The sequence below is a fragment of the Trachemys scripta genome, chromosome 9 (genome assembly GCF_013100865.1).
Source record: "Trachemys scripta elegans isolate TJP31775 chromosome 9, CAS_Tse_1.0, whole genome shotgun sequence".
Classification (NCBI taxonomy): Eukaryota; Metazoa; Chordata; order Testudines; family Emydidae; genus Trachemys; species Trachemys scripta.
Genome location: NC_048306.1, coordinates 45745959 through 45760178, shown reverse-complemented (window position 1 = coordinate 45760178; position 14220 = coordinate 45745959). Strand labels below are relative to the sequence as shown.

At 46.9% G+C, this 14220-nt stretch overlaps 1 protein-coding gene across 7 annotated transcripts in view; it reads left to right on the top strand.

Annotated features, from left to right (window-relative positions):
* Window positions 1-14220, top strand: part of TMLHE (trimethyllysine hydroxylase, epsilon) — a 79770-nt gene that overhangs the window by 22272 nt on the left and 43278 nt on the right. For all 7 annotated transcript variants that reach the window (XM_034781965.1, XM_034781970.1, XM_034781966.1 and 4 more), the window contains 3 exons: window positions 2150-2326; window positions 4547-4826; window positions 6274-6393. In XM_034781965.1, the coding sequence (XP_034637856.1) occupies window positions 2150-2326; window positions 4547-4826; window positions 6274-6393 (577 nt within the window). The remainder of the gene's footprint in view (window positions 1-2149; window positions 2327-4546; window positions 4827-6273; window positions 6394-14220) is intronic.

Sequence of the window (14220 nt, the reverse complement as noted above, 5' to 3'; positions counted from 1 at the left end):
CAGGGGAGGGGCCGGGGGCTAGTCTCCTGGGCCAGGCACTCAGGAGCCGGGCAGGAGGGTCCCGCAGGCCGTAGTTTGCCCACCTCTGGTTTAGAGGTTTGGTTTGGTATTTTCAGGGACGTATGGGACCAGGTCATCTTCATGCCCTAATGGTTTTGAGGCAGCCCACTCTAGCAGGCTAAGGCAGAGTTCTAATCCCATCTGAGCCTTGACTTGCTGCGTGCCTTTGAGCAAACCACTTCAGCCCCTTGTCAGACAGAGAAGCAGACTGGTAAAGCAGCTGACAGACCAGTTAATAACCCCCTAATATCTCCAGTGTTTAAATTATACCTGATACTTCTTAGCTAATTTCTGCTCTGTATGTTACCTGAAGGCAATTCACTATCCATGTGTGGCCTTTCAGCACAGCCCACGGGGATACATACAGTCACCATGTCAAGATATACCTTGGCATATAAAATGAGTAGGGCCCTATGAAATTCATGGTCCATTTTGGTCAATTTCACAATCAGAGGATTTAAAAAGAGTAAATGTTATGATTTCAGCTATTTAAATCTGAAATTTCACAGTGTTGTAGGGATCCTGACCCAAAAAGGAGTTGTGGAGTGGTTGTAAGGGGTTATTGTAGGGGAAGTTGCAGTACTGCTAACCTTACTTCTGCGTTACTGCAGGCAGCAGCCCTGCCTTCAGAGCTGGGCAGCTGAAGAGCAGGAGTCCAGCTCTGAAGCGCAGCATGGTATGGTATTGCCACGCTTACTTCTGTACTGCTGCTGGCAGGGCACTGTCCTCAGAACTGGGAACCTGCCGACAGCCGCCGCTCTCCAGCCGCCCAGCTCTGAAGGCAGTACAGAAGTAAGAGTGGCAATACAATGACCCTCTCCCCCTCTAAAATAACCTTGCAACCCCCCTGCAACTCCCTTTTGGGCCAGGACTCCCGATTTGAGAAATGCTGGTCTCCCCTGTGAAATCTGTATAATACAGGGTAAAAGCACACATAAGACCAGACTTCAAGGTGGGAGACCAGATTTCATGGTCCATGACGTGTTTTTCTTGGCCGTGAATTTGATAGGGCCCTGCAAATGAGGCTAGTTTAGGGGACCTTTCTATTTGAAAGCATCTCTTTTAAGTATGTAATTAAAGGAAATTGCCCAATATTTAAGATATCTTTGGTCCAAAGGATGATGCAATGCATATGGATCTGGATACTTGGATTTCAAAAGCCAAGCTGGACTAGAGGGGGAGGGACTCTCCTCTTACACAAAGACATTCTTAAAGATATCAGAGCTGGCTGAGACAGGTTTAAGCTGTTTGGGGATGGGAGAAAGGCAAAAGCACCCTGCCATGCTATGGGTCAAGGAATATTTCAGTGTCAAGCTTAGTGCCAGTGCAGTGGTGGTTTCCGTTGTATTCAGATGGACCTGTTGATTTATACCTATCCTATTTGGCTGGACTTTTTCCTCTTTTTGTATTTCTATACAATTGCCAGTTAGCAATATGGTTTCAGCCATACTGAAGGGAGCATCTTATCTCGGATAGTTGTTGGACAGCACTTCTGCAAAGGGAATGAAATAGTCTGGCCTGTCAAGGAATAGGGAAGAAAGGAATAAGTAACTGCCTAGGTACATGGCCAGCATGGCTAAGGCTGCAGTATTCCTTCCCAACAGTGTCGCAGGAGGGGACGTCTGTGGGCTCAGTGAGAATCGAACAATCTATAGAATATTAGGCCCTGGTTAAAATAACACTTGCCTAATATTCACAACACTCCTTGGAGGTAGATAGCGTGTGTGCAGTGGTTTGAGGGTAAATACTAATAGACTTTGTAGTTGCTGCAAGTGGGCTTATACAAGTGGGGTTCTTAGCCTTTTGGGGTACATCTACATGGCAGCTGGGAGGTGTAATTCTCTGATAAAGCTAGCATACTAAAAATAGCAGTGTGGCCACAACGGCTCAGGCTAGCCGCCTAAGTCTGAAATCCTTGATATGTACTTGGGCCGCTGTGGCCACACTGCTATTTTTGGTGTGCTAGCTCGCACAGCGCTTACATGTATGTCTAGCTAAGTGGGGATTACACCTCCCAGCTGAAGTGTAGACAAATCCTTGGTTTTAACTTGTTTGACCAAGGACTCTTTTTAACTATCTATTTCTCCAGAGCTCAGGTATGCAGAGACCCTGATGCGCTTTGATTATGTGTGGCTGCGTGATCACTGCCGCTCAGCATCCTGCTACAACAGCAAGACCAACCAGCGCAGCTTAGACACAGCTAGTGTGGATCTGTGCATCAAACCAAAGACTGTCCGAGTGGATGAGACCACGCTCTTTCTAACATGTAAGTCAAGGGAGTCTGCATTAAATGTTGTGAAGGGGCCCAGCTGCAGCCAAGGTAAACATTGAAGAGTGTCATTCTGCGAGATGTCTCTAGGTGCTTTCTACAATCAGCATATGCCTTAAATCATTTCCAGGGTTGTGTTGCTTTTTAACTGAAAAGGAAACTCTCAGCATGTTTTCAATTTGTCTAAAAAGCTGTTTCTCACTAGTGGAGATCTGAAACTTGGGGCTTGTCTGCATGGGGAAATTTACTGGCATAGCTATACTGCTATAGTCATAGTGATATAGTGGCATAATTATAAATCCCCACTCTTACAAGAGTGCCTTTTTCCAGTTTAGTTTATACCACTGCCAAAGCGACATAGCCTAAAAGAGTGCCTTTTTCAGGTTTAGCTTATGTCTACACTGTGTACCTTACAGCGGCATAGCTGTGCTGCTGTAAGGTCTTCTGTGTAGCTGCTCTTTGCTGGCAAGAGAGAGCTCTCTACTTCCGGCAAAATAAAACCACCCCTAGCGAGCAGCAGTAGCTTTGTTGACGGGAGAGCGTCTCCTGCCGACAAAGTGCTGTCCATACAGGTGCTTTTCATGGGTAAAACTTTTGTCAGTTGGGTGGCTTTTTTTTTTTTTTCCCCCCCCCACACCCTGACTGAGAAAAGTTTTACTGACAAAAGTGCAGCATAGACCTACCCATAGTAAGTGTGTCCATGCAGGGAGTTATAGACACAGTCTCATTGTTTTGCATCTTTTTGCATGCACGCTGACAACTTGTTACACAGTGGTTTGTGAGAGCTGAACTGCTGATTTAGTCTTTAAGAAACAATATCCATTAGAAACCTAGTCTATTTCAGAAACGTTTCAAAGTAGGTTCAGGTCCCACACATTACCTCAGTCCCCTGCCTGTTCCTGTGATTGAGAAGCATGTTTTCCCACTATATACTGTTGCTTTCCTCTGTTGGTTGTGTTAAAAGACCCACACAAATGGGGAAACATTTCAGCTTGACAGCACTTTGTGTGTAGTCATTGCACAAAGTAAACAAAGTTCAAAATATTTTTTTTTCTCTTCTCTTGGGTGTTCTTTTTTAACAAGTAAAAAATAAAATTCAGAGAGGTGACTTTTTTTAAAGCATATTTTTTTTAAATAGGACAAAATCAAACCTTCGTAGTCACAAAACAAGTGGTGCCCTTTTTTCCCCCCACCAAAAAAAAAAAAAAATCTAAATGAACGTAAGAACTGAATATAGGCATATGGTAAAGATTTCCCAGTGCCCCATGAGTGCTCGTTAGCTTACATTCTTGGGCTGATGGTAAGGCGATCCTGCTGTGGCAAAGAGTGCTGATGGATCACAGTTAAGGGCTTACATTTTTATTACGTTTCCTGGGGAAGTCCAGGCTTATCTCTGGATCAAGTGCTGTTTTGGGAAGAGATCTAGCTGTGAACAGATGACTTGAGAACAGTGTGTGGTTCTGGACTGTGCTATAGTTGTAAACATTCTCTCAGAATATAAAGCTCTGTTTCCTTTTTTGCCCAAATATGTTCTGTTTGAACAAGAGAAAATGCAGACACTCAAACAATACATTAGAAGATGAAAGACTTCTTTCTTTTACATTTCCCCCCTTAATGTGAGGGTCTGATCAGAACTCCTGTCTCCTACTTAATCCTCTACTAGTTGTTCTCTGCTCCACAGCTTGTCACTTTTTCTCCTGCCCTGAGGAGTGATTGTAGATTTGTCCTGTTAGAGCTCAGCAGTTTATTCAGACCATTCCTGTGCTACCAGTGCCTGATTCCTGGTGGATTACCCCTCTGTACTGTCTAGGGGGTTTTAATGGATCTGATTTCAGATTATAGGACTGCAAAGCTGATGCATTCTGTTCTGAACTTTGACTAAGACACCACGTCACACCTGGGGAGATGGCCAGAACATGGAACCCTAAGACTAAAATAAAAGTAGTGTAGCTGGGAACTAGAACTTGTAATGCAAATAAAGGAGCCACCAGGTGCACTGAAATATGAAATGGCAATGTGGTGTATCAAATGCTCACTTTCTCACTGTAACCTCAAAGATAACTTCTTCATTTAACTTGTCCAAGAAAAATCTAATTCCACAGTAAGAAGCTGTTGCTAGACAAAATTATAGGGTGACGACTACATCCCAATCCCATGTTTTAACTGGCTGATCACCCCAAAGCTCCAGTGGCAACAACGCTTTCTGTTTTATCACAGGGCCAGATGGTCATGTGACCAGGTATGGGTTAGAGTGGCTGGTGAAGAACAGCTATGAGGGTCAGAAGCAGCAGGTCATGCATCCTCGAATTCTCTGGAATGCTGAGATCTATCAGCAAGCCCAAGTGCCCTCCGTGGACTGCCAGAACTTCCTGGAGACAAAAGAGGGGCTAAAAGAATTCCTGCAAAACTTCCTGCTGTATGGCATTGCTTTTGTAGAAAACGTCCCCCCGACCAAAGAGGACACGGAAATCTTAGCAGAGAGGATCAGCTTGATCAGGTAACTAGAGATGCCCTAAGGAAGGCCACATGCAACTTTCTAGGAGCTCCAAGGGCCACACACATACGAGCAGATTGTAGTCTCTCTCTTTCCTACGAAGGTGCAGCCTTCTCTTACCCTCGATCCCAGAATATAACTCCAGTCAAGGTGAAGTATTACATACTGGGACCTGCAGTCTCTGTGGCCAGGCCATTTGATTCAAGATGGAATGTTGCATTGTAGAACCTGCCATGTCCACGAGCCCCGCCTCCTTATTAAAGCTAGGATTATGGCATTGTGGAGCTGCATAGGCAGCATCTGGCCACTGTTGTGCTAATGGATAATGTGCAGAGCAATGAGTAAGTGCTGGACTGGGAAGATTTGAGCTTCACTAGGAGAGAGATTTCCTGTTTTGATATGAAGGGTTGGGAGGGCAGCCTTGAGCCTGGGAGCTGGAAAGATTAAAAAAAAATCTGTAGTTTTCTCGAAAGGAGAAGTGTGGGAAAGATATTTCAAGTGTATAACAAAACAAAAACCCCACTCTTCTAGCCTGGGTTTGAATTTCAGGCTGTCTCCAGACTGAGTGCTGTAGAAACAGCTTATGTGCCCCAGGCCATCAGCAATGCAGAGATTTACATCACGGAACTGCTACTCTTTTAACGCTGGTTAAGGAGTGGAATTGATGGGTTCCCAAGGGAATCTTATATGTGTTATCTATCTAGGTACTTACAGGCCTCATTACTGTGGCACCCGAGACTCAGATTCTCAAAGGTAGGTAGGTGCCTAACTCCCTTTGATTTCACTGGGAGTTAGGCACCTACATATGTTTGAGGATCTAGGGCTGAGTGCTTTTCAGCTTTCTACCAGTACAATTTGCTTGTCTTCAGCCTATTTCCTCCGCTGCTGGTCATCTTCCTTCCCCACAGTTCAAGGCTTGGAGAGTGGGTGTCAGATGGGAAACTCGGGGGGGCCTTGAAACTCAAGCAGGGATTCTGTGCAATCCCAGAGGAGATGGGTGGAAGGGGGGATGTGCTGTGTGAGGGTCAGCATCTTCAGACTGTGGGAATGCCTCTCATGACTCAGGAGTGAGGCTTTTGTTGATTTTTATAGGAATGCTGTAGGAGCAGACCCATTCATCTGCTTGAAGGATATTGGTTATGAGACTTCAAAGGCTATGGGGGTTACACAGGAGAGGTTGGGGCTCTGTAATGAGAGAGAGGAATTGAATACTTAAAGTAGTGGAAGCCCCTTCACTTGAGACGTTAGTAATGAAAGTCACTTAATGTATATTATAAAATATGCAGCACACGATATTCTGACTTTCTAACTTGTACACTTTGGGGGATGGTGACAGATACACTTATGAAAACAGATAGGATGTTCCCTAAAGCAATTTGTGCCACACCAGTTGTATTTACTGGCCTCTCTGTGATGTACACCTGATCAGATCCTGTCTTTTCTCTTCCAGGGAGACCATCTATGGTAGAATGTGGTATTTCACCTCTGACTTCTCCCGGGGAGACACAGCATACACAAAACTGGCTCTGGATCGTCACACTGATACCACCTACTTCCAGGAGCCCTGTGGGTAAGTGCTTGTGCTGGTTGCCAAAGATGCAGCTCAAAGGACAAGAGTAATTACTAGACTGAAGTTTCTAATGGCAGAATTTTTGATAAGTGGGTTGGCTGGTTCTAGACCTTAGCCATGCACTAAACAGACTCACCCATTCCAACAGTATGGTACTGCTGCACTGAAATCCTGTTTTATTCAGTTTTCAGAGGGGTAGCCGTGTTAGTCTGAATCTGTAAAAAGCAACAGAGGGTCCTGTGGCACCTTTGAGACTAACAGAAGTATTGGGAGCATAAGCTTTCGTGGGTAAGAACCTCACTTCTTCAGATGCAAGTAATGGAAATCTCTAGAGGCAGGTATAAATCAGTGTGGAGATAACGAGGTTAGTTCAATCAGGGAGGGTGAGGTGCTCTGCTAGCAGTTGAGGTGTGAACACCAAGGGAGGAGAAACTGCTTCTATAGTTGGATAGCCATTCACTGTCTTTGTTTAATCCTGATCTGATGGTGTCAAATTTGCAAATGAACTGGAGCTCAGCAGTTTCTCTTTGGAGTCTGGTCCTGAAGTTTTTTTGCTGTAAGATGGCTACCTTTACATCTGCTATTGTGTGGCCAGGGAGGTTGAAGTGTTCTCCTACAGGTTTTTGTATATTGCCATTCCTGATATCTGACTTGTGTCCATTTATCCTCTTGCGTAGTGACTGTCCAGTTTGGCCAATGCACATAGCAGAGGGGCATTGCTGGCATATGATGGCATATATAACATTGGTGGACGTGCAGCTGAATGAGCCAGTGATGTTGTAGCTGATCTGGTTAGGTCCTGTGATGGTGTTGCTGGTGTAGATATGTGGGCAGAGTTGGCATCGAGGTTTGTTGCATGGGTTGGTTCCTGAGTTAGAGTTGTTATGGTGCGGTGCGTGGTTGCTGGTGAGAATATGCTTAAGGTTGGCAGGTTGTCTGTGGGCGAGGACTGGCCTGCCTCCCAAGGTCTGTGAAAGTGAGGGATCATTGTCCAGGATGGGTTGTAGATCACTGATGATGCGTTGGAGAGGTTTAAGCTGAGGACTGTAGGTGATGGCCAGTGGAGTTCTGTTGGTTTCTCTTCTGGGCCTGTCTTGTAGCAGGAGGCTTCTGGGTACACGTCTGGCTCTGTTGATTTGTTTCTTTATTTCCTTGTGTGGGTATCGTAGTTTTGAGAATGCTTGGTGGAGATCTTGTAGGTGTTGGTCTCTGTCTGAGGGATTGGAGCAGATGCGATTGTACCTCAGTGCTTGGCTGTAGACGATGGATCGTGTGGTGTGACCGGGGTGGAAGCTGGAGGCATGAAGGTAGGCGTAGCGGTCGGTGGGTTTTCGGTATAGGGTGGTGTTAATGTGGACAGGAGATCTACATTACACACTTCACCTCTCTACAAAGGAAAAAGGACCGTAAGCTGTCTAAAATCCTACCTGCCACATGGGGCCACAACAGGGGTACCCCTAACTCACCCAGCAATATCGTCAATTTATCCAGCTACTCGCTCAACCCAGCAGAAGAGTCTGTCCTATCTCGAGGACTCTCCTTTTGCCCCAGCACCCCCACGAACATGATACAGTTCTGTGGTGATCTGGAAGCCTACTTTCGCCGCCTCTGACTCAAGGAATACTTTCAAGATAACACTGAACAGCGCACTGATACACAGATACCCTCCCACAAACACCACAGGAAGAAGAACTCCATATGGACTCCTCCTGAGGGTCGAAATGACAGTCTGGACCTATACATAGAATGCTTCCGCCGACGTGCACAGGCAGAAATTGTGGAAAAACAACATCGCTTGCCTCATAACCTAAGTCGTGCAGGACGCAATGCCATCCACAGCCTCAGAAACCACCCTGACATTATCATCAAAGAGGCTGATAAAGGAGTTGCTGTTGTCATCATGAACAGAAGGAGGCTGCCAGAGAACTCTCCAATACCAAATTCTACAGGCCACTTTCCTCAGATCCCACTGAGGAATACACTAAGAAACTGCACCATCTACTCAGGACATTCCCTACACTAACACAGGAACAAATCAACAGACCCTTAGAGCCCCGACCGGGGTTATTCTATCTACTACCTAAGATCCACAAACCTGGAAATCCTGGACGCCCCATCATCTCGGGCATTGGCACTCTCACTGAAGGACTGTCTGGATATGTGGACTCCCTACTCAGACCCTACGCCACCAGCACTCCTAGCTATCTCCGTGACACCACAGATTTCCTGAGAAAACTACAATGCATTGGTGACCTCCCAGAAAACACCATCCTAGCCACCATGGATGTAGAGGCTCTCTACACAAACATCCCACATACAGATGGAATACAAGCTGTCAGGAACAGTATCCCTGATGATGACACAGCACAACTTATTGCTGAGCTCTGTGACTTTATCCTCACGCACAATTATTTCAAATTTGGTGACAATATATACCTCCAGACCAGTGGCACCGCTATGGGCACCCGCATGGCCCCACAATATGCCAACATTTTTATGGCTGACCTGGAACAACGCTTCCTCAGCTCTCGTCCACTCACGCCCCTTCTCTACCTACGCTATATTGATGACATCTTCATCATCTGGACCCATGGAAAGGAGACCTTGAAAGAATTCCACCATGATTTCAACAGCTTCCACCCCACCATCAACCTCAGCCTGGACCAATCTACACGGGAGGTCCACTTCCTAGACACCACCGTACAAATAAGCGATGGCCACATTACCACCACCCTATACTGAAAACCCACCGACCGCTACGCCTACCTTCATGCCTCCAGCTTCCACCCTGGTCACACCACACGATCCATCGTCTACAGCCAAGCACTGAGGTACAATCGCATCTGCTCCAATCCCTCAGACAGAGACCAACACCTACAAGATCTCCACCAAGCATTCTCAAAACTACGATACCCACACAAGGAAATAAAGGAACAAATCAACAGAGCCAGACGTGTACCCAGAAGCCTCCTGCTACAAGACAGGCCCAGAAGAGAAACCAACAGAACTCCACTGGCCATCACCTACAGTCCTCAGCTTAAACCTCTCCCAACGCATCATCAGTGATCTACAACCCATCCTGGACAATGATCCCTCACTTTCACAGACCTTGGGAGGCAGGCCAGTCCTCGCCCACAGACAACCTGCCAACCTTAAGCATATTCTCACCAGCAACCACGCATCGCACCATAACAACTCTAACTCAGGAACCAACCCATGCAACAAACCTCGATGCCAACTCTGCCCACATATCTACACCAGCAACACCATCACAGGACCTAACCAGATCAGCTACAACATCACTGGCTCATTCACCTGCACGTCCACCAATGTTATATATGCCATCATATGCCAGCAATGCCCCTCTGCTATGTGCATTGGCCAAACTGGACAGTCACTACGCAAGAGGATAAATGGACACAAGTCAGATATCAGGAATGGCAATATACAAAAACCTGTAGGAGAACACTTCAACCTCCCTGGCCACACAATAGCAGATGTAAAGGTAGCCATCTTACAGCAAAAAAACTTCAGGACCAGACTCCAAAGAGAAACTGCTGAGCTCCAGTTCATTTGCAAATTTGACACCATCAGATCAGGATTAAACAAAGACTGTGAATGGCTATCCAACTATAGAAGCAGTTTCTCCTCCCTTGGTGTTCACACCTCAACTGCTAGCAGAGCACCTCACCCTCCCTGATTGAACTAACCTCGTTATCTCCACACTGATTTATACCTGCCTCTAGAGATTTCCATTACTTGCATCTGAAGAAGTGAGGTTCTTACCCACGAAAGCTTATGCTCCCTATACTTCTGTTAGTCTCAAAGGTGCCACAGGACCCTCTGTTGTTTTATTCAGGAATCTGGCAGCATGCTTTATTTTTTAAATCCCCTTTTTTCCCCACCTAAAACTTCCTGGTCCTTCAGGGACACATTCTTATTATGGGTTGGCTCTTGGGTGACTACATTTTGCTGTCAAGGTGACTCAGGTACTTCTTTGGTGCTCTTTTGGAATGAAGTTGGCCATATGACCATATATAGTAGGCCCAGCCACCCAACTACTTTGCAGTTTATGTGCTTTACAGTGTTAGTAAAATTACTATGAAAATCTATATATGGATTCCAGAATCCCAAAATTCACAAGTTGCATATTAGTGACTGATTATTTGTAAGCTGTGATGTGTGGGTTGTGCTGACTTATATACCATCATTACGCATGGTCTGAGCAAAAACTTCAAATGAGTTTGGATTTACTTTCTTCCAGTGGTGTATTACTGTCATCGGTTAAACCGCCTGCTGCTCGGACTCCTCAGTTCCAAAGTTCATTCCTGTCTCCATTTTCAATATGTTCAGAACTGCAACATGCTCATTAAATGCTCATTCCCAGACTCTGTGTTCACAAGTAGTTTTAGTCCCTGTGATGTAGACTTTATACCCTGTTTGTGATGCAGGTTTTGATGCCCTGAGAGAAAAAGGCAGCTGGCCTAATGTTGATCACACTGTTGTGCAGGAGACTCAAGGCTTCATTTTCAGTCTGTCTTTTCATGGCAGGAGGTTGGGAATGCTGCAGAGACAGCTCCCTCAGTCACCAGGCGAAGGCCCAATTAGGGACCAGTGTTGTTGAGCACTTTCTAAGTACAGCTGTAAAATACTAAAATGGTTAAATGGTAAGCATTAGTCTTACTGGTTAACCGACCCTAACTGTTAACACTCCAGCTGCAGCAAGCAGCCCCCAGCCACAGCGGCCTCAGGCCCCCTCTCCTGTTAATCGGTTAACCGATTAAATGTCATAATTTTAAACGGTTAACTTTTTTAATGGATATTTACATTAAGGGGGGAGGGATAGCTCAGTGGTTTGAGCGTTGGCCTGCTAAACCCAGGGTTGTGAGTTCAATCCTTGAGGGGGCCATTTGGAGATTTAGTTGGGGATTGATCCTGCTTTGAGCAGGGGGTTGGACTAGAGGGGGCCACTTGGGGATCTGGGGCAAAATCAGTACTTGGTCCTGCTAGTGAAGGCAGGGGGCTGGACTCGATGACCTTTCAAGGTCCCTTCCAGTTCTAGGAGATGGGATATCTCCATTAATTTATTAATTTATTTATTATTTATTATAGATGATCTCCTGAGGTCCCTTCCAACCCTAATAATCTATGATTCTATGATTCTATGATCCCTATTTCTAATCATCTGAAGGGTGGCAACTGCAGCATGGAGCTTTGAAAGCAGAGAAAGGAGTAATGGGGAGAGATCCCCTGGCTGCATATGAACTGCAGAGCAGCCCTTAGGAAGGGTAGAGGGAACCTACAAAACTGCATGCCCGAGTTAAGCTCCAGCTGCCCAGTTCACATCCCATGTACTGTCACGGCAATGAAACTAGCACAGAACGTCTAGATGGCAGGGAGTAACTTGCATAGCAGCAGGGTATCTTAAGTGAATAATGATTTATTAGTATGCCCTGTATGTGGGAGAGGAGTACTTGCACAAAGCACAGGTCGTGCTGGTCACCCAGGAGCAAGGCTGCTGTAGTATGTTCTATGAACAGCTGGGCATTATTTTGAGACCTTTTTTGCGTAGTATGCTCTGCACAGCTGATTTGATTAAGTAACTGTCCAATGAAAACTCCACTGAAACAGATAGAAAAAAGTCCTTAAGAGTGAATGCCTTTATTTCTTGCAGAGTAGTAAAGGTTTCTGATTAAACCAGTAGCTGGAGAAACTGCTAATCATTAGTTATTGTTGTTCCTTTCTGCTTTGAAAGAAACCTGTCTCCCTAGTGTGTCACTGTCTGCAATAGCCTCCACCGTTATCTCTGGTTTTGATATCCTAAAATGAACAGGCAGTATTATCTCAGGATGCTGACCTTTTGAAAGCCACAGTGTCATCAAGCAACCTTTCTGCAGCTGTCTTGGTCTGTCAACAGCTTTCCCCATTGTCAGGAGATCTGCCTTTGAATGGGTAGTGCCAGTTTTGAAGTCTCTTGCCGCTTGTGGGTGTAAAGGGATAGTTAGAGCCCAACAGAGAGAAGCTGCAGGTGCTGGATGAATGAGCTGGATGGATCACTGCACACCGTTTCTCATGAGGCCTCCTAAAACTTAGGATCAGTCAGTTAGAATTGGACCGGAGACTTCCAGGGAAGGCACGGAGTGTTGCAGAAAGTGGTGGTGGTAATTCAATGGGTGAAACTGTCAACCCATAAAACTGGTTCTGGGGAGCCCTGTGTGGCTAGAGGGTGCTATCTGTCAGACTACACCTTATCAAGTAGGTCTGAAGAGAAATAAATGGGGAAGATACATTGGAGGTGGTAGAGGGGTGAAGTTCAGGTTGTTTGGATTCCCTTATCTGAGCAATTCCACACCTTGCAATATTTTGTGGAGGACTGGCCCAATGGCTAGGAAATAGCTTGGGACCCAAGAGACCTGAGTTGAATTCCCTGCTCTGCCAGACTCCTTCTGTGATTTGGGCAAGTCACTCAGACTGTGTGTCTCAGTTTCCCATCTGTAAAATGTGGACAGTAACACTTTTACCATACCTCACAGGTGTTGAGGATAAATATATTAAAGATTGTGAGGTACTCAGATGCTACAATGATGAGCACCTGAGAGAAAGAGAGAGAGACATTCATGGTTTAAGTAGAACTTTAACTTTGATTTCCCTATTTTTCCAAAGCTTGCTTTTTATTAAACTAACTTTGTTCTAAGGCATTTTCTAGAGGAATTAGTTTTATGTCTGTTGAACTTCTAAAATCCAGGGTGAATCTTCTTTTGGGTTGGGAATAGTTCATACTACTTCGTAGCAATTTGATTGTTGTAAAAACTGCTGTAAAAACTGTAACACAGTATTTTAATTAAGCCATGTCCTAACGCAGGGGTGGGCAAACTATGGCCCGCGGGCCAAATCCAGCCCGCGAACTGCACCATGTGGCTTGGCCCTGCTCCGGTGCTCCAGCCAGGGCGCTGGGTTGGGGGCCGCACTATGCCAGCCGGCCCCGCTCCAGCCGGGGTGCTGGGTTGGGGGTCACGCCAAGTGGCCCAGCCCCGCTCCAGGTCGGGGGCAGCACCAGCGGCTCGGCCGTGCTTCGGCCGGAGCACTGCGTCAGGGGCCAGACCATGCGGCTCAGCCCCTCTCCAGCCGGGGTGCTGGGTCAGGGGCCCGGACCACGTGGCTCGGCACTGCTTCGGCCGGGGTGCTGGGTCAGGGGCCGGACCATGCAGCTCTGCCCCGCTCCGGCTGGGGCGCTGGGTTGGGGCCGTACCACATGGCTCGGCCCCACTCCGGCACTCCAGATGGGGTGCTGGGTCAGGGCTGCACCACACGGCTCCTGGAAGCTGCAGCATGGCCCCACTCAGACTCCTGCGCACTCCAATGGGAGCTGCAGTGGCAGTGCCTGCGGATGGGGCAGCACTCAGAGCCGCCTGGCTGCACCCCCGCGTGGTAGCTGGAGAAGGGACATGCCACTGCTTCCAGGAGCTGCTTGAGGAAGGGAAGTGCCGCTCGGAGCCTGCACCCTCTGAGCCTCTTCCCACGCCCCAACCCCCTGTCCCAGCCCTAATCCCCCTACCACCCTCCGAACCCCTCGGTCCCAGCCCAGAGCACCCTGCTACACCCCAAACTCCTCATCCCCACCCCAGAGCCTGCAGCCCCTCCTGCATCCCAACCCCAATTTTGTGAGCATTCATGGCCTGCCATACAATTTCTATTCCCCTGTGTGGCCCTCAGGCCAAAAAGTTTGCCCACTCCTGTCCTAGCATGTCCTCTAATCCGTAGTAAGAGAAGGAGCCATTTCAGACTTCAGTTGGGGCGGGGGGGCGGAGAAAACAATGTACTAAATAA